At 55.3% G+C, this 23,396-nt stretch overlaps 10 protein-coding genes and 1 pseudogene across 10 annotated transcripts, besides 1 other annotated feature; all 11 read right to left on the bottom strand.

Annotated features, from left to right (window-relative positions):
- Positions 1-1,468: 1,468 nt before the first annotated feature.
- Positions 1,469-2,257, bottom strand: LPMP_311480 (hypothetical protein; the record flags this gene model as incomplete). Its single annotated transcript, XM_010703237.1, has 1 exon — positions 1,469-2,257. The coding sequence occupies one exon, from the start codon at positions 2,255-2,257 to the stop codon at positions 1,469-1,471; it is 789 nt and encodes a 262-aa protein (XP_010701539.1).
- A 525-nt stretch (positions 2,258-2,782) lies between these two features.
- On the bottom strand, positions 2,783-3,751 carry LPMP_311490 (hypothetical protein; the record flags this gene model as incomplete). The annotated part of the gene is made up of 1 exon (XM_010703238.1): positions 2,783-3,751. The coding sequence occupies one exon, from the start codon at positions 3,749-3,751 to the stop codon at positions 2,783-2,785; it is 969 nt and encodes a 322-aa protein (XP_010701540.1).
- Positions 3,752-5,188: 1,437 nt separating this feature from the next.
- Positions 5,189-5,662, bottom strand: LPMP_311500 (cytochrome c oxidase VIII (COX VIII), putative; the record flags this gene model as incomplete). Its single annotated transcript, XM_010703239.1, has 1 exon — positions 5,189-5,662. One exon carries the CDS (start codon positions 5,660-5,662, stop codon positions 5,189-5,191), a length of 474 nt encoding a protein of 157 aa, XP_010701541.1.
- Positions 5,663-6,238: 576 nt separating this feature from the next.
- On the bottom strand, positions 6,239-6,610 carry LPMP_311510 (hypothetical protein; the record flags this gene model as incomplete). Its single annotated transcript, XM_010703240.1, has 1 exon — positions 6,239-6,610. The coding sequence occupies one exon, from the start codon at positions 6,608-6,610 to the stop codon at positions 6,239-6,241; it is 372 nt and encodes a 123-aa protein (XP_010701542.1).
- A 507-nt stretch (positions 6,611-7,117) lies between these two features.
- Positions 7,118-7,678, bottom strand: LPMP_311520 (hypothetical protein; the record flags this gene model as incomplete). Its single annotated transcript, XM_010703241.1, has 1 exon — positions 7,118-7,678. One exon carries the CDS (start codon positions 7,676-7,678, stop codon positions 7,118-7,120), a length of 561 nt encoding a protein of 186 aa, XP_010701543.1.
- A 972-nt stretch (positions 7,679-8,650) lies between these two features.
- Positions 8,651-9,184: a repeat region.
- A 104-nt stretch (positions 9,185-9,288) lies between these two features.
- Positions 9,289-11,724, bottom strand: LPMP_311530 (annotated as a pseudogene).
- A 259-nt stretch (positions 11,725-11,983) lies between these two features.
- LPMP_311540 (diphthine synthase-like protein) lies at positions 11,984-12,799 on the bottom strand (the record flags this gene model as incomplete). The annotated part of the gene is made up of 1 exon (XM_010703242.1): positions 11,984-12,799. One exon carries the CDS (start codon positions 12,797-12,799, stop codon positions 11,984-11,986), a length of 816 nt encoding a protein of 271 aa, XP_010701544.1.
- Positions 12,800-13,069: 270 nt separating this feature from the next.
- On the bottom strand, positions 13,070-13,609 carry LPMP_311550 (purine NTP pyrophosphatase, putative; the record flags this gene model as incomplete). The annotated part of the gene is made up of 1 exon (XM_010703243.1): positions 13,070-13,609. One exon carries the CDS (start codon positions 13,607-13,609, stop codon positions 13,070-13,072), a length of 540 nt encoding a protein of 179 aa, XP_010701545.1.
- A 176-nt stretch (positions 13,610-13,785) lies between these two features.
- Positions 13,786-15,249, bottom strand: LPMP_311560 (3-ketoacyl-CoA thiolase-like protein, putative; the record flags this gene model as incomplete). The annotated part of the gene is made up of 1 exon (XM_010703244.1): positions 13,786-15,249. The coding sequence occupies one exon, from the start codon at positions 15,247-15,249 to the stop codon at positions 13,786-13,788; it is 1,464 nt and encodes a 487-aa protein (XP_010701546.1).
- Positions 15,250-20,017: 4,768 nt separating this feature from the next.
- Positions 20,018-21,445, bottom strand: LPMP_311570 (hypothetical protein; the record flags this gene model as incomplete). The annotated part of the gene is made up of 1 exon (XM_010703245.1): positions 20,018-21,445. The coding sequence occupies one exon, from the start codon at positions 21,443-21,445 to the stop codon at positions 20,018-20,020; it is 1,428 nt and encodes a 475-aa protein (XP_010701547.1).
- A 492-nt stretch (positions 21,446-21,937) lies between these two features.
- Positions 21,938-22,498, bottom strand: LPMP_311580 (GINS complex subunit Psf3, putative; the record flags this gene model as incomplete). Its single annotated transcript, XM_010703246.1, has 1 exon — positions 21,938-22,498. The coding sequence occupies one exon, from the start codon at positions 22,496-22,498 to the stop codon at positions 21,938-21,940; it is 561 nt and encodes a 186-aa protein (XP_010701548.1).
- Positions 22,499-23,396: the final 898 nt, after the last annotated feature.

The raw sequence follows: 23,396 nt of genomic DNA on the forward strand, positions 1-23,396 counted from the left end.
GTGTGTGTGAACACACTCGTTTCTTTGTCAGCGTGAGAGGGAGAAAGAGAGTTGCACCGGGGCCATGAGAGAGTGAGAGCATCCGTCTGAATCGATCCGACTTCAGGCGTTTGTGCGGTTGCGCCGCTTACACCGAGGACACACCGGCAGGGAAAGAGTGCGTCTTATTGGGGAGCGTAGATACGCCTCTACGCTGTGCTTGTGTACGGGCGAGAGTGCGGGGCCGCCAACTCTCCCAGCTTCCCCTCTCACCGGGTGGAGACATGCAGGCGGTTGGATAGGCGAGACTTACGCTGGCGACACGGAGAGTGGAAGCAACGGGCGAGAAGGGACCGTGAGGCGACTGGGCCCCTTATCAGCCAAAATCAAAACTAGGAAGAGCACTAAGGGGGCAGACAAACGATCCTGCACTGGGTGAGGGAAGCCACAGAAGCGACCTCGACTGCTGCCCCGATCTCGTCGCGCCGCTGATGTCCCGAGAAAAGCGTGCGAACAGAGCACAAACGTAGGGCACACGACAAGCAGCGCTCTTTCGTCGAAGGGGCCGGCCCGCTCTCACTTGCCGGCGTAGGAAGGAGAGAGGGAGGAGGCGGTAAAGGGGAGGAGAGAGGGTGAGGGTTAGCCGTCAACACTCACAGTCCGAGGCACGCCTTCACCATAGTATAAAGCTGGGAGAAAACTGGGGGAGAGAGAGCGATGCACCGCTTTTACGTGCTTAGAAGAGAAAGAATAGCAGGGGGGAATAAACAGAATGCAAGACGAGCATCAAGACAAGAGAGCGAAGCGGAAAACACGCATACACAACGTGGCAACAAAAAAAGAGAAGGCGATCAGGCGTAGTGTCTTCGTTAGGCGCGAAAATGAGAGAGGGAGTGCGCACAGCGCTCCGATGAACGAAAGGGAAGAAAAAAAAAACAGCAATCGAAGAAGCCGTTGTTAAAGCCAAAGTCCGTGACGTTTAAAAAAAGGAATGGAGGGTGTTGGAAAGAGTGATCGTCGGAATAGTCCGAGGCGTTATTCGCAGTTACTGTGATGATTGTTCAGTCATACGCTGATATTCGCGTGCGTGCTGAAGAATAGGAATCAAGTTGAAGAGAGCATGGAGAAGGGAAAAGAGTGAAGAGAAAGCACACGCGATGCACTTGCAGAAAAAAAAAGACCCATTTTGATCAGGCCTTGATTCCCTCAATCTTACCAGTGAGAGCTTCTTTTCCACCCATGAGGGAATCGGAGAGACGATAGGGGTACGCCACAACGCCCATCCTCCCTGTGAACGACACTCAACGGGGTGCGCCCATGTCCTGCTTCCGTTTCCCGCGCTGCCTCTCCTCTTTTGTTTGTTCTCTTTTCTCTGTCTTACCGAGACACTTCGCCTCACAACAGTGTGACCACAAACCAGAGAGCAGATCGCCTCTCCTCCTCCTACACCCGACACGTCGTGAAGCCGGAAAAAAAAGATGGCCGGCGTTCACTTAGGTGGTTTCAGTTGACCCTTCCGCTCGCGCCACCACTCTTCCTCGCGCTGAGCCTCGCGCCTGCGCAGCATGTCAATGGCATCCTGCCCAAGGCTAGAGTGATCAGGGACGGAGAAAAGGCTATACTCCTTTAGCGTCGGTAGCGACGGCCGACGTGCTCCGGAGAGGTGCTGCTTCTTCCAGTGGCTGAGGTTGTACTCTAGGTCAGTCTGCAGGCGCGGCATCACGTGTTCCTTCCAGCGCTGCTGCACCTCCTCTGTGCTCGCCTCTGGAATGTCCGTGTAGCGACGCACACGATCGGCGATCGTGTCCTCCTCCGCTTTCATTTGAGCTCCGTACTGTTGGATGTAGTAGTCCCACTCCCTCTCCGTCAGCTTTCGGTTCCACTTCGCCGGCGGTTTGTGGCGGGCACGGGTACCCTCGTAGTTCCACAGATATGGGTTCCAGACACCCTGCACGCTCCTGCGCTGCATGTGCAGATGAGAAGCAGAGAAGGAGTGATTGTAGTCGTTTCCTTCGTTCACCAGACGATGGAAGCGAACGTTGATCCCCATTGAACTGAGAAAGCAAATGGAGTACGCCTTCTCGCTTCCATCCCGGTAGACACCGGTGATGCTACTCTCCGGCCACTGCCGAGGACGAATGTCGATTTTCACCTGTGGATACTGCCGGTAGAACTCGGGCAGGTAGGTGGCCATGAACTGCCGCATCGCCGGATTCCCCTTGTTGGGGCTATACGACACGATGATCTTCTGCAAGCAAAGCTCACCGTTGCGGCTCATCCTTACTTCGCTATGGGGAAAAGGCTCTGTACGCGTGCGTCGTGTTGAGAGAAGGATGCGTGGAGAACAGAGGAACGAAAGAAAGTGAAAGAATCGAGAAGGCAGTTGGGAATTTAACCAGTGAGAGCGCACACATCGGACGAGATTCCTGCGACTGAAAAGCAGTTTGGAAGGGAAAAGACTCGATCTCACTCAAGGGGTGAAGGGGAAGGGGGGGGGTGCATGCAGTCGAGAGCACGTCTACGAGAGTGACGCACTGTGGAGCTGCACAACATACGCAGTCGAAGAGCCGCTTTCCATAGCTCGATGGCATGTGTGTTATGGATTACATGCCTGTGAAAAGGGGGAGACGATGATGCAAGGGATGCAGGCTATACACACGCCTCCTCCCTGACATATCCTACAGGCAGCAACGGAGCTGTGATGCAGCACCGCCTACATAGCGGCGTGACTCGCACTGCATACAGCCTCATCGACCGCCAGGAGAAGGGTCGATGCATGCCGTGGTGCAGCATGAGTCGACGCCTATCCCTTGCGTAGTGGCCATGCTTGTAGCGTCCAAGGTAGGCGAGCCTGAACCGCCTGAATACCAAGCCGCCCACCGCTTGCACGACTGCTCAGCGGCCCTTTCTCACCCGACACCCCATCTATGGTGCGCTCCTCCATGCTCCGATTGTACGAAGCCAGATGACGTTGGACGTCACGCAAAAAACCCTTCATCGGATAGTTCATCTCCACCCGCGCTTCTTGCTTGACATCGGTATCAGAGTTGCCGCCAACGCTGAGCAGCTGCTCCACAGTACGTTGAACGAGCCTTCGGTGCTGCGCCACAGGTTTGCTGGAGCTACAGAGTCGTGCGTACGCTTTGCTTGTCCGAGGAAAGGCCGACGTCAGCATACCCCCTTCTTCAATGAGAAACTGAAGCGTACAGAAGAGCGGCCAGGTGCTTAGTGGCTCCGTCTGGTCCATCTGATGTGCTTCACTCAGGCTCTCATCAGTGATGGAGGCTTCCAACCTCTCCATCAGCTCCATCACACCCGCGTGAGTCTGGCGCATCGTTTCCATGTCGCCCGTGTTCAGAGACACAAGGAGAGCATCGATGGCCGATGTCACGTGGCTGCTCACTGTCGATGCTTCGAGATACTCGAGTAGCGATGCAAAACCCCCAAGCTGCGTTGGGGAGGCTGCGCCAAGGTTTCCCCCAGAGCAAAGCGGGTGGTTCACCACGTGAACCAAGTCCTCCGCTCTGTACAGCACTACACTACGTTCTGTAGAAGCACCAGCAGGAGAGTCGACCTCGTGATGAACGGGTGGTGCCTTAATGCGCACCTCTCTTGCACATTCTGAGAGAAGAGGAACGGAGAGACGACCTCTCAAGGTGGTGTGTGGATCAAGGAGAAGCGTATGGGGTTGCTCAAGAGCGCGGAGCAACAGAAGACTGTGGTGCACAGAGGGGTGCCAAAGCATGGACGCAGGACATCTTATGGCAAACATGAGGATAGAGGGGCAAGACCAGGGGTCTAGAACAAACAAGTCCGCTGAAGTCAGCGTGCTTGCCAAGACAGAACCACGATGGCGCAGTAAGTAGCGAATTCCGTTCTTGTGCGCAGTGACAGGACAGTCAGAAATACGCAAAAAATAGCAAATGCACAGAGGTGTGGAGGAAGAAGGAAAGAGGAAGAAACGTGCATTCCTTGGCCGAAGCAAGAGGAGAGTGCGTCACGTGACACCCATGCACGCTGTGAGCGTCCACCTGAGGCACAACGTAGAGCCTGCGCCGCTGTGCTACAGTAAGGGTGGCATCAAATACAGAAGAGAAAACGCACATGAACTTCTGTGGTGATGTTTACTTCCTCCATAATCCAGATGCATCTCCCCAAAACACCGCCGACTAATGGTGCCAGTGGCAGCGTACTCAATGAGCAGGCAGTGCCGCACCTCTGCTGCACAATCACCCAGTTTTTCACTGTCCTCTTCCGATCTATGAACCCGTAGAGAAGCACCTCGGAAGTGAGAACTTTTGTCGGGGTTTCCTCAGCAGGAGTCAGGAAAGGCGGAAGGGAAGAGTGCAGTGATGGAGGGGGTTACAGGGGGCAGGCGTATATATGCACAGACATACCCCCCTCCCCTACTCTCCACAGAAGGGGGAGAGAAGGTGGTGTTGGGGGTCTCACCTGGCCACCAGGGGACGGCCGTGCACATACACACGCGAGTGTCCGGGGAGCACCTCCGGGCGTATGGCGATTCGTTCTGCCTTTTGGTCGGGCACTTCGACTCACGAGGCGGTAGCTAGAGGCTCCTGCTCCATCGCGAGGCGAACGTGGGCGTTGCGAGGCGCAAGTGAAGTGCAGGCGAGATGAGCTCAGGCAGGAAAGTGAGACTTGCGGCTGCCAAGGGGGCGACAGCAGGGAGAGAGAGTTAAAGGCGAGGGCACCGAGTGGAAAATGCCACCGACGAGGCCATTAGGGGCCGCTGCGGTTCCGTCTGGCTTCCACCGTTTTTCTTCACTACGGTCGGGAAATTCACCGCTCGGGCACGCAAAGAAAAAAAGACGGGTAAGCTATCTGGGATCACTTGTCAGACGGTATTCAACGACACAGACGAAGCAAGGCCACACGGCTGCGTTAGCTTCTCCATTGCCTATCCTCATCACTGTTTGTCTATTTTTGACTTTGGAAAAAAAAAACACAAAGTACATCCAGCATGGACTGCGAAAGGGAAGGAAAAACAAACGCAGTGCTAACTTCAGAACACAAGGACGCAGACGAAGATGAAATGAGAATCGCTTTGGAAACGAAAGGGTACCGCTTCATAGGATATCCTATCAAACCCTATAAAACAAGTTTTAAGCGTCCTCGGTTTACACATTCACAAAGCCTGAGCCTACCCAGCAACTCTTGAACCACCGCCGTTTCGCCGTGAGAAAGTGACTTAGATGTCCTCCGCCGTCATCGTCAGCATCGGCGGGTTGATGTGGAAGTACGGGCGAATGAACTTGCCGTCGCCAGCCCACACATCGTGGCCGTGCGAGAGAGCGTACTCGCGGGCGTTCTCACGCTTGAAGTGCTCCGGCCAGTCCATCATATACACGTGGTAGAAGGATGAGTAGAAGACAGAAATATAGGTCAGGTACAGGAAGGAGAAAAAGCCAGCCCAGTTGATCATGGAGCGCAGCTTGGTGAAGCGGTAGGGATCTCGCAAACCGAGCTGGTACATGGCACGCCAGTACCACTCAAACATCTGCTTATGGGAGGCGCCCAGCATGTGCAACGGGATTTCGTCCCAGGCGGCCTTGAAGCGGTCGGTAGAGTGCATGTCACCGCCGAGGAGGGGGCGGCTGGGACGCATCATGAGAGCGCGGTGTGACGCCGTGAAGCTCACGGCGGGGACGGTGCGGCGCAGCATGGCCTTCGAGTGAGTATGAGTTTCGCTTCTACGAAAAAAAAAAACGGAAGAGAACTCCGAGCTATTTCGAGGTGGGAAGAAGAGCGTAAGTGGGACTGAGCTCTTTGCAAACCAAAGGCGTTGTGGATAAAGATAAAGCTCGGATACAGTCGGTAGAAAAGGGAAAGAGGAGTGTAGGCAGAGAATGCATGAGGTAGAGAGAGACTTCAGCATCGGGGAAGCACCAGACCATCGTCATTCACTCTGCCTGTCCCTTTCATAAGAAAGGGAGTCCCCGGCTTGGAGTGCAGCACTTTTCTCGGACGTGACAAAGAGAGATCCGAGCTAGCCAAAGGCAGCTCAAGTCAAGCCTGAGGAACAGCGCGCAATTATTTTCACTTCCGAAATACAGTAAGGAATGTGACAGATACCCTCAGAGAATGGGGACTTAGCACCCCGCTTTACACAGCACCAGCCACCTCTGCTCTTCTCTTTCAGTGGAAAAAGAACAACTCAATCCTTGAAGAGATTAGCAGGAAAAGGCACATCGATAGCGCAGATAGAACGAGGAAGAACAGCAGCTGATGCACCACCTGATCACCAGAAGCGATACCACTGCCTCTTGTCTGCCTCACTGGGTCGCCACTGCTTATTCTTCACGAGGCACCGCATGAGTACTTGGCGCTCCGTATTGCAGGTGGCCGTCCGCCCTCCCAGCTTCATCTCGGTAGGGCAACGGTAGGAACACCGCAGCAGATCTTGGTTGAGTGAAAAGCATGGGTGACTCTTGTCCATGTTCGTGTTGGCAGGCCGAACCGTTTCCTGATCGTACTCACGTGTCCCCTGCTCCGACCACCCTGAGAGAATCTCCAGGTTGTGGTTTTCATCGTGGGCGTAGATCATGTTGCGCACAATGTGGCCGCCGCTAAAGCGCGACGGGTTCGCTGGCGCCTCAGGGTCGGCACTCATGACTCGCTTATGGTATCCCTGGGCGTGAGAGCCAGCCGTTGATAGAAGTGTAGTTGCACGACGCTTGCAGGCAATTAGCTCGCACCTCTGGGGTGAGCCAAGGCTACCCGTCAAAAGCGACAACACAGAAGCTACGAAGAGAAAGAAGGAAGGGAGAGGAGGCTGAACGGTGCTGCAAGGCGATGGCGCAACAGAGGACAAGCACAAAAAGCTGCGGCTTAAAGGCCAACCAAGTGGCTGAGCCAGAGGGTGCATGTGTGCACTGAAGCTCGCAGCAGAAAAAGAGTCTGTCTGACCATAGAGGCACTAAGAGTGGAGATGTGTACGACACGAGAGAGGCTGATCAAGTAAAATAAACGTATGTGTGTAGTACCAAGAAAGGACATCACTGCAAACAACCATGTGAGCAAAGCGCAACCACGAATACTTCAGCGCACAAATCCCTGCTACTCACACAAAAGTGCGCCGGCATGCAAGCAAAGACGCGTCCGAACACGATCTCTGGTTTCACGTCGCAAACGGGAATCGCGTCTGCCAGCGCTGGTTGTATATCCCCAGTTTCGTGATTGACCTCGATATGCCTCGTCGCTCCCGCTCCAAGAGACGAGTCTTAGTTGACAGACCCTGCGACCGGCGCTCGTTGTTCATACCCTTGGCGTCCTCGCGAGCAAGTGGCATGCCCGTCCGTGGGTTTATGTTCACGGGCATGTACTTGTAGTACTGGTATGGCTGTTGCCTTCCCCAAGTCCAGGTCGGCTCTAGCCAAATCTCGCGCTGATTGTGCTCCTTTGGATTCGCTGGACAACGCACGACAAGCGTGTCCTGAACCCAATGAAAGCGGCAGCACTCGCAATGCAATTTCAGCTTGTTGCGTGATACCAAGCCGGGGTGCTTGTCCGTTGATCCTTGCAGCTTCTTCATGTGATGCGTCATCCGCCCATCCAGGTTGTTTGGCGGGAAGAGTACCTGTTTATTCTTTGGGCCACATGTGTACCCAAGCGGGAAGAAGTTAAGCTTGAGTGCCGTCGCACGCAGCACCTGTCGAAAAGATGGCGTACAACGTAGCATCAGCTCACGATTACTTGGCACCTACCTTGTACTCTGAAATACCGCACGCGGACAACCGAGTACAAGGTGCCGTTGTGTGTGTGTGTGTGCATGTACCTGTGTGTGTCGAAGCAGCAGTGAAGAGATGAAAAGCGAGCGATGAGATGTAAGAGGGAATTGTTGAGGCACCTCTTTTCTACCCGCTTTCGCTCAGCAAGGGAAAGAAGCCAGGCACTCAATCAGGGTCTCGGCCGGCCCCTTGCCAAACCGAACAGGGTTCTAGCAAGTGGAAAAGGGCTTGAGCATGAACAAGGAAGCACAGGAAACCAGAGGAAGAACTTTGTGTGTCATTGGCAAATGATTCATCGCGCCGCTATTGCAGGAACCAAAAGGCTCATCCCTGCAACTTCATCACGCGATCGGTAGGCTGTTTCGGTCGATACATAATCACGAGAAAAACTTAAAGTGGTTCACGGCACCAATCGCCCCTCACACTCGAAAAAAAAAAAGAGAGAACAGGAGAGCAGTCAAAGGGAAAAGAGCGTCTTTTCACCGAAGAGAGTTTAAGGCACCGGGAAAAAAAAAGGATGGGAAGAGACGAAAAAAAAGGAGAGCAAAGGAAAAACGAAAGGAACAGAAGTATTGGGCATACGCATTCCATCCAAACGGCTAAAATAAGTATGCATGGCACTACACCCCTTCTGTCAAGCAGACATCAGTGGGACCCAGTAGGTGTCAATTAACTGGTTTATTTTCCACGTTCTGTTGCGAGTGGAGGAAAAAGGAATACAAGAGGGCCTGACTTCATAGAGGAATACGAATTCAAAAAAAAAAAGCGAAAAGAATCACCCGTGTATGCCTTTCCTTTTTGTCGCCGCTCTTTAGCTGAAACACATTCAATGGGCACCTCAAGTGTGCCAGATAAACCCCAGCCTGTATAAAAGGCAACGATTATAATACCCTCAAGAAGGAGCCACAGCAACGCCAGAAATATTGTTTTCAAGGCATTCATTCTGCTGTAAAACATAGGCTTAACTTCATACCACTCAACCTGCCACAGGCCCATCGCGTCGTGCGAAGAAGCGGCAAACACGCGTTGCACCAATACGCTGGCTCAGGCAGCTGAGCAGGGCCGCGGCCTCAAGTGCTACCCACCACCCATCCAGCAGGTTGCCTCTCAGCCGCTCTCACTATGCCGGTTGCCGCCCGGTGCCTCCTCCCGGGGTGGTTCAGGCCCCCTCTACCAGTAGGCGGTGAGAGCCAGGTGCGATACACTCGACTCACCCTGACACCCTGTCCATCCTATAGATGACAAGCATGTTCGCTGCCACAGGCCGCTCCGACGCAGCGCCCTCCAGGCCCCAAGCGCCGACATCCGTAGCGATACATCGCTCTGACTTCCCCACGTCTTAGTCGCTTGGCCTTGCCACCACCAGAAGCGTTTTGGCATTGGGAAAGAAAGGGGGGCTGCCTGGCTTTCCCACAGAAAGTGGGTACCGGTGCCTGGATGCTACGCTGAGGTGTCCCCAGAGATTTGAGTAATTGAAAGATGGTCGAAGAGAAAAATGATAGTAAGCACAGGTGGTTGGTCTGATGCACACACGGCGGCTGTGTCAGGGTCTGTCTTGTCACTAGGACAGCAAGGTGACGCCCTTCGCTATGCGCTGCGTTGCATTATTCAGCACGCGGCAACCGGGAAGGTGGCGTTCGACGTAGGCAACCTCATCATACGGAGCCTCAGTGAACTTGACGTTGAGCTCCAGCAACCTGTGGCAGTTGGTGAAACGTCGAATGCAACCCTGTATCTTGGTGTACAAGAGATTCAGCTTGATAAGGTTCCAGGCTTTCTCGAGACCGACGAGGTCCTCCGATGTCACCGGACACAATTGGGCGTGCAGCTCCTCAAGATGGGAGCACTGTCCAAGCTGTCCAAGCTGAGCAATAGCAGTAAACGACATCAACAACACTTTGATGGATTGTGCTTGCCCGATCCCTTGAAATCCGTCATCGTCAACGGCCGTGCTGAAAATGTTCAAGATCTCCAAGCTCTTGCAATCCGACAGACACTGCATTGACGAGACAGGCGTCTCGGCGATGTCGAGGCGGCGAAGCTGCTGGAGCGCCCCTATCCTGTCGAGGGATCTCACTGAAGACTTGTACAAGACTAGTCCCTGTATTTTCGTGCAACTCAGAAGAGGGCTGATGTCAGCTACCGAGGTCTTGGCAAGATCAACCTCTTGCAACGACTTTGCATCGCACAACCCAGCAATGCCCTCCGAAGTCACCTTGGACGACCACATGTCGAGCAGTCGCAGATCCTTGCACACACCCAGATCGTTGACATCGGAGACGTCGCAGTGCGTCAACGTCACATCCGTCAGCGCCGATGCGTTCGTCACACCGAAGAAAGCCCTCTTCTCATTCAAGCGGCTGAACTTCACCTCGAACCGCTGAAGGGATGCGCTTTTCAAAATCAGCCTCAGCGAGGTCACATCAGTATTTGACAGCAGAAGAAGGCGCAGCGTTGGAAGCCGCTCGAGACCGGCAACCCCGGCCTGGTCGACCAACGAACCTTCCAGGTCAAGACTCCACAGATTTCGGCAGTGCTGCAACTCCGTGACGTCGGTGACACGGGGGTGTGCCAATGACAAATTTTGCAGCATTTGAAGTCGCCAAAATCCCTCCAGGCCAGCGGAGTCCACTAAGGTACTCTGCAGCGACAGCGTCTTGAGGGAGCGAGCTTCTGCCAGAAAGGAAACATCATGAATGTTGTTGTTGTCTAGAATCAAGTGCTTGAGCGTCAGCAGGCGTGACAGGCCAGCAATGCCTTTGCTCGTCACATGGGTCTTGGCGAGATTCAAGTAGATGAGGCTCTGGCTCTTCCCCAAGCAGTTGACATCGCTCACAAGCGTGGAGGACAAATCAAGTCTGGTCAAGTAGGGCAACGTGTGCAGCCTGTCTACCCCGTCTGAGGTGACTTGCGCGTTTGAGAGTTGAATGAGCTGCAGCCCTTTTCCCGCCGCGAGGCCCTGGGCGTTGGTGATGCGCGTCCTCGCAAGGAACAGCTCCTCCAAACATGGCAACTGACCGAGGTGTGGAACATCTGCGTCCTTGACGTTGCAGCCGCTCAAATGCACAGTGCGCAAGGAGCAGCATCGTTCAATCCCTGCGCAGTCAAAGTTACCCGTGCAGTTCGTCATGACCAGCTTGCGCAGCTGTTGCAGGACGCCCAAGTGGGAAAGTGAGATCCGATTCCATGGCGGCAATGGCTCCTCGTTTCCCTGTCCTTCTGCAATGCCAATCATCACAACAGAGTGAGGGTGCACTGCTACGTTGTGTAGCAGTAGTTCCTCGATTCAGGGTGCGAGAGTGAACAGCTGAAGCCACGGCAAACCTATTCTGGCCATCTCCACCACCCGCAGGGTAGCAGCGCTGCTGTACAGAACTGACAGAAGGTCGTTCAAGGGGACTTTGGCTGCCTTGATTCGGAGCTCCTCGAGCCCTTGCGCAACGGCCAGACACGACAGGCGCTCCGGTGGTGTGGGGGAGAGAGTTGAGCCATTGATTTCCAAGAACTCTACACGACCCACGGAAAGCAACTCCCCTAGAGAGCAGTTCAGCCGTGGTACATCGCTGATGCTGGCGGTCTCGCTCTTCGGCGCCGCAGGTGCGTGAAGGTTTCCTCAGCAGCACACCGACAACGAACACTCCATGCACTTGGATAGCTTGAATGACGGAGGCAGCCGAACCGTTTCTAATCCAGGGGTGGCTTCGTCCGCGCAGGCGGTGCTCGATGCTGGTCGAGAGGCACCAGTGCACCTCAGTAGCCACCAATGGCACAGTCGCATACCTTGGACGTCGTTGATATCGCATCGAAGTCGTGATCGACTGCCTCGCTGCAAGGTGGTGGGAGCTGCGACCCTGAACCGATTGAACGAGAGACATAGCCCTTGCGGCGACCTCTCCCTTGACCTGCGCGCCTGAGGCGAAGAGCATACCCAGGCCCCGTCTTGGCCGGGAAGGTGCTCCGAAATGAGTATCGATGCGTCCGCAGAGATGTAGTCCATGGAAAAAGCTACAGTCTTTGATTCTACGAGTCGAAATATGCGCGAAACGCAAAGACCAAAGAACAGCGAGGGAAGTTGGAGTGTTAAGAACAAATGTGGCGCTTGTCGGTAATGCAAGAGAGAAAGAGGCGCATAAGACATGGTGCGCGACTAAAAAGCGTTTTTCAGCCACCGAGCGCAGGCCGTTAGCGTGGAAGCTGTTTTTCCCTGCTTCACTTTTCGTCTATGTCATTAGGGTGGCTTACACGTTCACTTCGCTTCACTGCTTTGTCATCCAAAAAAGATTAACGTGCTCCAGCTCGCACTCGTGCACGTCACCGGCGATGACGAGGGAGTGCAACGGCGCGCCGAAGTCAACACTGAGCAGATCCTTCATCGTACCCGCTACCACTTGCTGAGATGCAGAGCCGACGCGTGCTACACCCACCGCGAACGTCGAGCCATCTGCGGCTACAGCGCCACCCTGCTTGTACCCCTCCACCTCCAGGATCTGCTCAACGGCCTGCTTGATCGACATGTAGCGTGGTGGCTCGTAGATCTTGCGCCCACGCGCAAGATTCTCGTCAGAGATCTCCTTTACCTTGATGTCGAGGAGCACTAAAGTGTGAATCCCGGCAGCTCTGTTGCTCCGTAGACGCTCGTACCAGGAGTCTGGACGCCACGTCTCTGTCCAGAAACACAGGGAAATGACTTGGCCAAACCTGTAAAGCTGCAGACCACAACAACCCACAGCGTTAATGATGGAGGCATTGTGGACGACTTTGCTCTCAATTCCCTGCTCGTTGCAGCGCACAATCAGGTCTGAATGCGTTGTCGCACCAAAAACGTCGCCGACAACAAGAAGAACCACTTTCTTCACCTTCGCGTTGTCCAGAACAACCCCGCTCTCCACCATCTCCCTGTCGGCAATGATAACGGGTTTGCCGTAGATGCCAGCCAGCTCCTCTGCATTGTTGTTGATGAGGAAAGAGGTGTAGGCCTCTAGAAAAACAATATCCGCCTCCTTGACAGCGTTCATGCCCTTCATAGTGATGTCGGAGGCATCGCCAAGGCCAATCCCGACCAAGGTGAACATCTGCAGTGAATGCTATGGCAGAACGCCGCGAGTACGAAGCCTCAGGGCAATTGAGGTGGGTCAGTGGAAGAATAGAAATGGAAGTAGGTTCTGAAGAAAGAAGGCACGTGGGCTTCGAACACCCGATAGGAAGGCAGAGAGCAGGAAACCCTCTCACGGCGACAGAGTAGCTTGCATGCACACGTGATGGCGACGCTGAGGGGTCCGCCGCTTAAACATTTGGCATGGTTTACTATCGCCGCCCTAAGTTCAAACATGAATCGATAGCACTCACCAGTACTTGCTGTCAGAGAGAAACGGAGCTAGCGCGAATACCAGTCCGTGCTCATAAGCTGCTGCACGGCCAAGATGACCAGCCGTCAGCACCCCCATCGCACCAAGGCCGGAGCGCACATCTTGTTCACCAGTCAGGTTGTCCATCACCTCCGCCAGCTCTTTGCCTTCGTTAAGGATGGGCCGCATGATTGTTTCGCTCATTTCAAAACGCGCAGAAGATCCGATCCCGCACTTGCCCGTCTTCCGCTCCACAATGGCCATCCATCCGCACTCAAACCAACGGCCAGCAATGTCCTCGATGCCACCTTCCAGCCCGACACCGTAATCAGCGCCAGGAATTATTTCCAGGGCTGCCTTGGCTCTGTTTAGAGCGCCTCGCTGGGTCTCCTCTGCTGACATTGGCTGATCCCTGACCCCGGAGCTGACATTGCAAAGACGTACCTCATGGGCCTCGCCGGGAAAGCACTTGTTAACGACCGTCATAACGCTCTCCGCTTTGGCGCGATTTGTTGTTCCGACTGCCCAGACAGTCATGGCTTTGCTCTGATCGGGTGGTTCTTGGTTGCACGTCGCCGCGTAGTGAGGAGGCGTAAAAAAAAAAAAAAAGAGAAGTGCGAAATGATTCGAAGAGTTCAAAGAGTGTGAACCAGCATCTTTAAGCCGATCGGCGAGAGCAGCATCCCCCCATGGAGAGGGTTGTTCAACCTCGGTCATATCATTCTTGCTGATACACTTTCAACCGAAAAGAGGGTAGAATGAAAAGTGAGAGAAAGGGAAATGCAATGCCTCGTGTATGGGCTTCGACAATACCAAAGCAAAGAAACAAGTACCGCGAAGACGTCGATTGTAATCCTCCCACTTGGGGTGTGCTCTAGAATGGCAACACCGCCGAGGCCCCCAGCAGCGCAAATGCTCACAAGCCCGTGACGCTTGCCGGACCGTCGCAGCTCGTTGGCAAGTGAAGTCACGATCCGACCACCAGTTGCAGCGAACGGGTGGCCCAGTGCCAGAGATCCCCCATTCACATTCAGCTTCGATCGGTCAATATCCTCCGTGAGAACAGGTTTGGAGCCGCTAGCATACCTGTTGAAGAACTCCTGCGACCGTAGGCACTTGATCGTTGCGAGCACCTGAGCCGCGAAGGCCTCATGAATCTCGTAGAGATCTATGTCCTTCGGTGTCAGACACGCTCTCTTCAGCGCTGGGCCCCACCCGAGAACAGGGGCAAGGAGGAGCTGTGGATAAGGGTCTATTCCGGAGAAGTAGCAGCTCTTGACAGAAACGTCAGTCTGGTATCCGAGCTTCTTTGCTTTCTCCTCGGACATGACAAGCATCGCGCTACCTCCGTCTGTCAAGGTACTTGACGTGGCAGCCGTGATTGTTCCCTTGTCTTTGCGAAAGGTTGGCTTCAGCGTCGGCATCTTGCCTTTCATTTTATCGGTGTCGCGTTGCAGAACGTCGTCGCGCATCACCTCGGTTTTCCTGCCTCCTTTATCAACCGTGACCGGGACAACTTCGTCTTTGAAGTACCCCGCCCTTTCAGCCAAGACAGCGTTAGCGTGTGACGTCACCGCGAGAGCTTCCTGGTCCTTGCGCGAGATGTTGTTCAGCTCCGCAATGACATCTCCGTGCCACCCCATGGTTTTTCCAGTGCTCCGTTCTGTCAGTGCAACGCCGCTTGGAAACCACTTGGACGGATTGTACCCCGCCTCCTTGAAGAACCCCATAATCCCCTTCTTCTGAGCCATCATCATCCCGTGAGTCACCGATCGTGGCAGTGGAACCTCTGCGTTGCTGACGCTGTCGCTGCCACCGGCAATGACAACATCGGCATGCCCACCCTCGACCAGCATGCATGCCTGCGCGAGCGAGCTGAGCCCACTCGCACATGCCATACTTGTGAGATTCCCAGTGATTTTCTTCGGCAAGTTGAGATCAATCACTATCTCACGTGCGCAGTTGTGTGCGTTTCCTTGAAGCACAACGTTTCCCCACACGATGTGATCAATTTCATTGGGATCCAACGACGTCTTGTTGAGAAGTCCAGCTACGGAGGCGCTGGCCAGCTGCAGGGTGTCTGCCTTCATCAGAGCACCAAAGGACTTGACAAACGGCGTCCTCACACCCGTGACGAGGACCGCCCGTTGACGCAAAACATGGCGAGTCGAATGCATACTTGGCAGAGAGAAGAGGCTGTTGTTTTTCTACTGAGTGAGCTGAAAAGTGATCAAAAGTGAAAGGAAAAAAGAGTAGAGGATGAGTTTCATATTAAGTGATGCCTTTGCAGTCAACTCACAGTACATGATGAAGCAGAACAGGTGAGAAAAGGAGATGCGCCAAGTGAAGGGGTTATGGGTACCTCTTTTGTGCCGTCCAGTGCTCCCTTGAGGCCCGTAGCTTTATAGCGAGCACTACCAGACATGGAGTCTGAGCACAGCATTACGAACGGTAGTGCAAAGGCATAAACCAGAGCCATAACCCCAAAACTGCAACAACAGTTCTTATTGCAAAAGAATTTGTTTAGCTCCAAACGCTGAACACTGTGAACTGGCATCCTACAAGTTTCATGTGCGGAGCGTACAGAGCAACACCCTTTACGGGATCCGGATCGCTTCGAAACGCCCTGTGATACCTCTTCTTCACTACAATTCACGAGCCGGTGATACCACAGTCAGCATCATTTATGCTTTCCAACCCCCGCGTTTCAGAAGTACACATACACGCACACAACGTCGACTCTCATAGCCACAAGCACCGGCGCACCATGTCCATTTGATATTTATTGGCCACTCTTGACCATTCCCGTGACAATGCGGCCGCTGAAGTCTTCAAAATCCCCCCTCACAAGGTAAACGTCGGATGGTTGGCGCAGACTTGCACAAAACACGCCACCCCCACACAACAACTCTGCCCGGCCAGCATCCAGGTGACGCTCGGTGGAAGAGGCCCCCGCCAAGAAGTGAGGTGTTTACCAGGCCGCTCGGGTGAATTAGAAAAAAAAAACGCTAGCTGACTCCTGCATAAACAGTTCCAAAGGTGCAAAAGTAGAACAACAATATCCCCTTTTTTCTGAGGCCAGCGACCCAGTTGGTACAGCGCACCCTTCCAAGGCGACTGAAATAAGGCAGCCCCCACCGCCCACCCGGAAACGAGACCCCATCATACCCCAAGCACCCACCCTGTTTTCAGAACGCCGGCACAGAACCCTGCTGCCCGCGGCACCCACACCCCACCCACGACAACCACAACCAGTGTTCACAGGAAATATCCGAACAAGCGCCCCCCGCACGAAACCAGAAATAAATGCAAACCACTCAATTATGAGAAACACGCTTCCAGACCATTTCGTGGAGAACCGGATCTTCCCACGCCAGGAAATAACCCCCTCCCAAAAAAGTGCCCCCCTGTGTGGGGTAGCCGGGGTGGGAAAACCACCACTCTTCGGCGCAGGGGACGCCGGTGAAAATCAAGACCCATATTTGCGTGACCCGAGCCCCCGCAATCACCCAGCACGGGCCACCGCCAAAGGAGCGTATCGAAAGCAGCAAAGGTCGTTTCCATTCTTTAAATCATCCAGAACCCCTCCAAAAAGAGCAGCCGCGCGCCACATTTTTTCCCCCAAAGTGGCCGTCCGCCTCCCCCGGGCCTGGCGATGGTCCCTTTTTCCCGCACCACCCCGCCCCAGCCCCACGGAGGGGTATTTTGCGACAAAACAAGCACAAAACGACACCACCTGCCACCACTCCCGACAGCTAATTCCTTCGAGCTGCTCTAAAAAGAGGTCCTTTTCGCCAAACTTCTATTGTTGAGAGGGAAATCTGCTCCTGCCTACCATTCTTTATTGGCAACGGATGGGTAATTCACCCCCGGGGCTCGCATGCACACGCGCAGGGATTCCTTGAAACGAGGTAGCCAATACGGCCGCGGTTGAAGCGGTAACTGAAGGTCTCTATACCGCCCCAAAATCAACCCCGCCCGCATCGTTAACCTTCGCTCTTACCTTGCAAGCGTGCTCGTTAACAAACGGAAGGCGCAACTAAGGGGGGAGGCGCATTGCCCCCACTTGTGTGACGATCGTCCTTCCGACCTTTCCCACAGGGACCATAAGCCGGGGGAGCCCCCGGCCCGTTCGGGAGAAGCGGGGTTGTCGGGAATCCGCTGCGGTGAACACCCCCGCCTCGGTCGGCTATTCTGAGCTGCGGGGGCTGGGCCAATCGCCCCCGTTGGCGCAACCCGCCGCAGGAACAGGCCACGGCTTTATGCGGCGCGCCATCGACGGGGAATGGGGAGCCGGGAAATCCTCGTAGGACTCGCGGGATTCCAGAAACATATACATACTGCGGAATCGTCGTAAGCAACTTCCGGGTGTTACAAAACCACATAACACTCCCACGCGGTGGCATACCCCCGCTGGTGGGCGAATCCTGGGCCGTTCAGCGGCCCCACGAACCCTCAAGAATAGGTTGGGGAAATCATGTGACGTGGCGCCTCCCAAAACCCGGGCGCGTGCCGAGACAACGCCGCACTCTGTTAAGCGTTCCCTTCCACCTAGTCCGGCAGCAAGTTCGAACACCGGCCTTGTTCCTTTGAGGGGGGGCGGTGAGTCGATCAGCCACATGCTTTGGTGCCCTTCTCTTGCTGGGTGCGGTGGGCAAAGCACAGTCACGGCTAGAATGCCCAGTTGTAAGCTCTTCTGGCGCATTATTCTCTCGAAGCGGCTCATTTGACTCACGGAGGCCGCGCTAGTCATCAACCTCGTCGCCACAAACACGGGGAGAGAATGAAAAAAGAAAACGTCCCGGCGCCAAAGCACCATCACAAAGTACTACTTTAGAGCCTTCGAAAAAATAGAGGAACATTGACCCAAATAATACTTTCAGGGCTTGTGTAGTCCTTCGGGACGGGGGTTTTTAGACGGAACATGGGGCGATGCCGCGCTATGCAAAGTCACCCGAAATGTGCCCCCCAGACGTCCGCGTTATGAAGCCACAACCCAACGCACGCAATGGGCTCGAATCAGAAAAGCAAGCATGAGAAGCAACAGCACAAACGTAGGCTACCTCTGCGAGCGCAGGACCCTTTCGCCATAGAAGGAAGCCGTTCTAAATCCCAAGAATCTGTCAATCAGCAGAAAAACACCAACCTGAAAAGCGCCACTCGCTGCTAAAAATAAGTTGGCTATAGGGGGGGGGGCGTTTATTCGGAGCATCCCGTCAAACAATATCAGAACAGAAACACGCAGCTGCCGGAAATCATTTTTTTTGTCTTTTAAAAGAAATGAAAACGACTGGCTTCAAGGCTGCGGCGGCGTGCGAGAAAAGGGCGCCTTTCGAACAGGCAGGGGTGACGGACCGCCGCGCCAAGGCCCTTAAAAAACACCCCGGTTCCATAATCTTTCTTTCACACTAGGCAGTGCTTTTTCGTTACCTAAACAATCCCTCATAGCTTGCAAACGTACTTGTTGCTTTTTTTTGGGGGGGCATGCGGGGATTGCTTTTTGGAGGGTTGTCGCCAAGGGCTCTGCGAGCCTGGTTCCGCCACCTGATCGCTTGAGCGCCAGCCCCATACCCAGGCAGCACGCAATAAACAGTGAGAGAAAAAGAATGACACCCCTCTAGCCCGATCTGCGATAGTGGGGGAGCGTTTTTTTTTTTTTGCAGCATCTCCAAGGGGTGCTCTTTGGGCCGCTTTGAAACGACTGCGCATGGTGTGCGCATGCTGCCTGTAAAGTTTTTGTTCTTGTTAGTTGCGCAAAGCCTTCGTCGTCACAGCCAGCTCCCCTTGTCACCTGAATGCCTTTTTTCTTTACAATGTAGCGGGTATGGGCTGGGGATGGCTTGGTCTTCTCCCACGCAGGAACGCTGCGCCGGTAGGCGGCAAAGCGTCCGTCCCCTTTTGCCGCGTTATCCCGCTTCTGGTTTCTGGCGAATCGCGGCACTGCATTCAAAAACTTTAATCGCCCCCCCCCTTCATTTCGACGTAGCTTGGCCAAGCAAGGCGCCAACCTGGCCGCATCCAGTAAAGTCCTGCGGGCGGTGCGTGCCAAATTTTCTCCCGCGAGGAAGATGCGGGCAGGCAAAACAGAAAACTTCCAAACGTCATCGCCGTGTTTGGCTTATGCTTCCCCGTTGGGACTTCAGGGGTGTGTTTTTCTTCCGCTAGCGGCGCGTGGTGGCGGGCTTCTGCACCGGCAACCCCGGCCTTCTGGGGGGCGGGGCGGTTTTCCCGACGCGGGCGCCGCCATCCACCCCCGTCCACGGGCCGCGCAGCGATTTCGGCATGGGCATCGCAAAAAGTATTCGCTGCTTTCAATAGATTCCCAAATCATATGCCGTTTGAAGAGTATGAAAATACAGAAACTTCGCGCGCCTTGCGCGGGGGGGGGGGGCGCGGGAACGCCTTCCCGGTCGGCGGCGGGGGCTCGGGTCTGGTGGGTGCGCCTCGCGGCGCCTTTGCCTCGGGCGGGGGGGGGGGCCGGGTGCTTTCCGTCGCCTTGTTTCGCCGCGCGGCCTGCTGGGGCCGCCCCGAGGGGCCCTCCCCCCGCCCCAAAGGCCCCGGCCTGCCAAAACCCCGCAAGGGGGGGCCCCTGCCCTCCCGCGGAGGGGCAGCGCCCGGCGTAACCCGCGCGCGAGAGGCCCCGGCTCGGCCGGTGTTAAGGGAAGGAGAGGGGGTTTGGGCTTTTTTGGGCGTTCAGCTTTTGGTGTCCAACGGAGGTGGGGTGGGGTGGGGGGGCGGCGCTTGGCCGGCGCGCAGGTTTTTTCTACAGCCGGGGGCACCCCTGTGGCGGCCAAGGTCTGGTTTGGATGCGCCTTGTGGAATGCAGGGTTCGTCTGCTTTCGGGGTTTGCGTGCACGTAGGGTTGCTCGTTATCTTCCCTTTCACGCTTAGTAGGGGGCCGCGGCCGGGCTCTCGGTTTCGCCAAAACGCTAAACCATAACGGCCTCAACGCGGCACCGGCTTCAAAACTTGGACTGCGCTGAACACCGCCATTGGCGATGTCGGCTGGCTGCGGCGGGACTCCATCTCGTGGCAGAAGTTCTTGTGCTTGTCCCAGTCCGCCTTCTGGCACTCAGAGGAGCAGTAGAACGTGACGTCGCAGCCGCTGCACTTGAGGAGGTCTTTTGTGGTATCGGGGCAGGACGGGTTCGCGCACTTCATGTCGGCCTGCTTCCCGACAAACACGTCGCGGCTGTGCACTGCAAGGTGATACTCAGGGGCGCTGAGGGCGAGAAACACGGTCAGTATGTGCTCTTTGAGGGTGTAGAGCACCTGCAGCACATCATCGCAGTCTAGTCGGCCATAGGCGGCCTCGGCGGAGGAGAGGGCTTCGTTCAAGATGGGAACCAGATTGCACAGAAGCCGGATCTCCTTCACCTCGCTCTTCACCCACAGTAGTGCCAGGACGATGCGGTCCAAGGTGAACGTCTTCGCGCTCGGCAAGTCTGCGATGTCACTCTGCGGGGACGAGATGGACTCGATGTTGTCGAGGGCGTCGAACAGGGCTGTGCGGCAGTAGAAGAGTCGCCCGTTGTGGACGAGGTGGCCAATGTCGTCCAGGTGCGGGTTCTCCATGAAGTCCTTGCAGAAGTTGTGCAGGAACTTGGAGGTGGTGTCGTGCATGCGTGCGTCCTTCGCGTTGACCGCGGCGATCATGACGCAGTCGAGTACCTTGATCTTCTCCATGTCGCGCAGGAAGACGGTCGGGCCGGTGCGCAGCTTTGTGTAGCAAGGGCATCCATCGCAGCACACAAAGGTGTTGAAGAGCAACTTACCGTTGGACGAGTACGGGGAAACACCATTGCGAGTGTTGACAGTGAAGAAAAGAAACTTGATGGAGTCCATGAGGCGGCGAAAGGCCTCGGCAGAGGTCATGTTCTTGCGCAGAAAGCCCACACACTCCGTCACGTTCCCGGCAGCCGCGGCGAGGGTCTCGGAGTTGTCGGACTTCACCTTCTGCGCCGCTGCCTGAAAGCGTGTGCAGTGCTGGTCCAGCAAATTGAGCAACGCAGTTTTTTCGCCAGCGTTTGACACAGTGAACTTGGCGGTCATACACACAATCCGGAAGACGTCGTGCGCCTCGCCGAAGACGCCAGTCATGTTACGGAACGTCTCGTGAGTTGCCACGCGGTTGTAAATGAATGTCACCGCCTTTTCGAGGAACGGGTCCTCATGGAGAACCGTGTGCGCCATTAGGCAGTCCATCAGCCGAGTCGCCACCGCAACGCGTTTCGACGGAGAGATGTTATCCATGTAGTCATCAAACCAGTCCATCCGCATCTCTCGAAATGGGTAACGCAAGACGGAGTCATGGTTCACCGGCGGGCGGTCGTCTGCTGTGTCGGGGGAGGAGTCGCGTGACTGGTCTGCCATAGTGCACACAGGAGTACAAGAAGAGAAGGAAACACGGAAGAAACCGGTGACGGGCAGAGAGTGTCGCACCGGCTGAGTATTTCTGAGTGAGTAGGATGTGGATCTGAGGAAGACGTGTGGCAGAAGGCGGAGGGGGGAGGATGCTGGCAGTGGATTTGCTAGGTTCATTGCATACCGTAGCGGTACTCGTGTGCGGACAGAGCTGGATGAAGAGAGCGGAAGACTGAAGCGTCGGAGCTGCGCCGCGCCATGTCAGGTCCCTACGACAAAGGCGTGCTAGGCGCGCATCTGCTGAGGCCAAACAACAACACCATGAATGGTGAGAATAAGATGGGACCGCAAAGCGTGCGTCATTCGGGATGCAACACTGAGTCGATCGCCTGACTGCAGCGCGCTCACCTTTTCGAGGAAGACTTCCACTTGGCTGAGTCGAGTGTTCACCACCAGCCGCAGGGATGTCACAGCAGGGTTAATGTTTCCCTTCACAAAGTGCTAGGAAAACTTCGCGTACCAAAGGGCTTCTTCTGCCTGGCCGCGAAGGTATGAGTCGAGCAGGTGCCGCTCCGATTCCTCCAGCTTGTCGCGAATGTCGTTAAGGTCAAACCCTCTCTTTGCAGCAGCGAAGATGATGCGCAGGTAGCGAAGTTGGTAGAGACGGAAGAGTTGGGCGGCAAGGCGGTTGCCTTCGGCGCTCATGTGACCGCCCGACGTGGGGTTGCTCAGTAGCCGGCAGAGCTGCAGTCCGGCTTGGTAGAAGTAGGGCGACTTGCGATGAAGGCTGGGGGCAAGTGGGTCCGTCTTAAACTCGCGAAACGTGGCAAGGGAGAACTTGTGAGGCGCATGGACGCTGACGTAGCCCTCAGTGCGGAGGGCCGTCGCAGCCCACAAAGGAACGGTTGCCACACAGCCCGCTGCCACCTCGGAAACGGTTTCGCCTTCGTGGGTGCGAACGGTTAGATCCTTGCCCATATTGAACGACGGGACAGCGAAGGTGACGACGACAGGCTCCTCGTAGGCACCAATGTCATCTAGATTAAAGTAGCTGCGGATCATCGGTGTGCCCAGGTCAGAAAGGGTGCGGTAAAAGTCACCAAGAAGAGATGAAGAGTTTGACGAGCGGCGGGTGTGCGTCTTTCGGCAAGGGAAGCGTGTATGCGCAGTTTTGCGTCGGGTTCTCTATGAGTAAATGTTGCAGTTGGGTTGTGGGGCACTCAGAGTGTGAGTCTATAGAGTCCCCCTTAGGTGGAAAGACCAAGATGTCGATGGTTTCGTTTGTATGTGATGCGACTACTCGCAGCTGTGAGGAGTGGCCCACCAGAGTCTTGGCACCTGAGTCGACACTGGGATGCGCGAGAAAAGACACAGGAGGTGGAGGTGAAGAGAGAGGAGCCGTGATTATGTTTGTGGCGACTCAGTCATTGGTACGGACCAGTGTGTGACTAGTAGAGGTGCTTTGGTAGCTTTTTACGGAGCTAGTGCAGATCAGAGAAAGGATGTTGCACACACCCCATGGGGCACCGCTGCTTCAAACGCACGCAGAGGACAGGCAGATAGACATGCAGAGAGAAGAACATACACATGACCCTCGACCGCTGAATGTTTGCCTCCGCAGCGCGTTGCGCGCCGAATAAACGTGTGGGGAGTATTGGTCAGCTTCATTTGTCGCAGGCAGCCATGCATACAGAGGCGAATCACACACACACACACACACACACACACACACGCATCGCGGTCAACAGCGTAAACGAGTACAGGAGGGAGAGGAGGAGGGAGGGGGAGTGGGGGCGGAGGCATGCCGCACCATACGAATGTGTGATTGACAAAGGAGAAGAGAGAAGGGGAGAGGTGCCGCTGTACATCTACGAAGTAGTGAAAAAGAAAGAAGGGAGAGGGAGGGGGAGGCAAAGTCCCAGCAGCAGCAGCAGATGTCCTTCCCACGGTTTGAGGCATC

This window comes from Leishmania panamensis (assembly GCF_000755165.1).
Source record: "Leishmania panamensis strain MHOM/PA/94/PSC-1 chromosome 31 sequence".
Classification (NCBI taxonomy): domain Eukaryota; phylum Euglenozoa; class Kinetoplastea; order Trypanosomatida; family Trypanosomatidae; genus Leishmania; species Leishmania panamensis.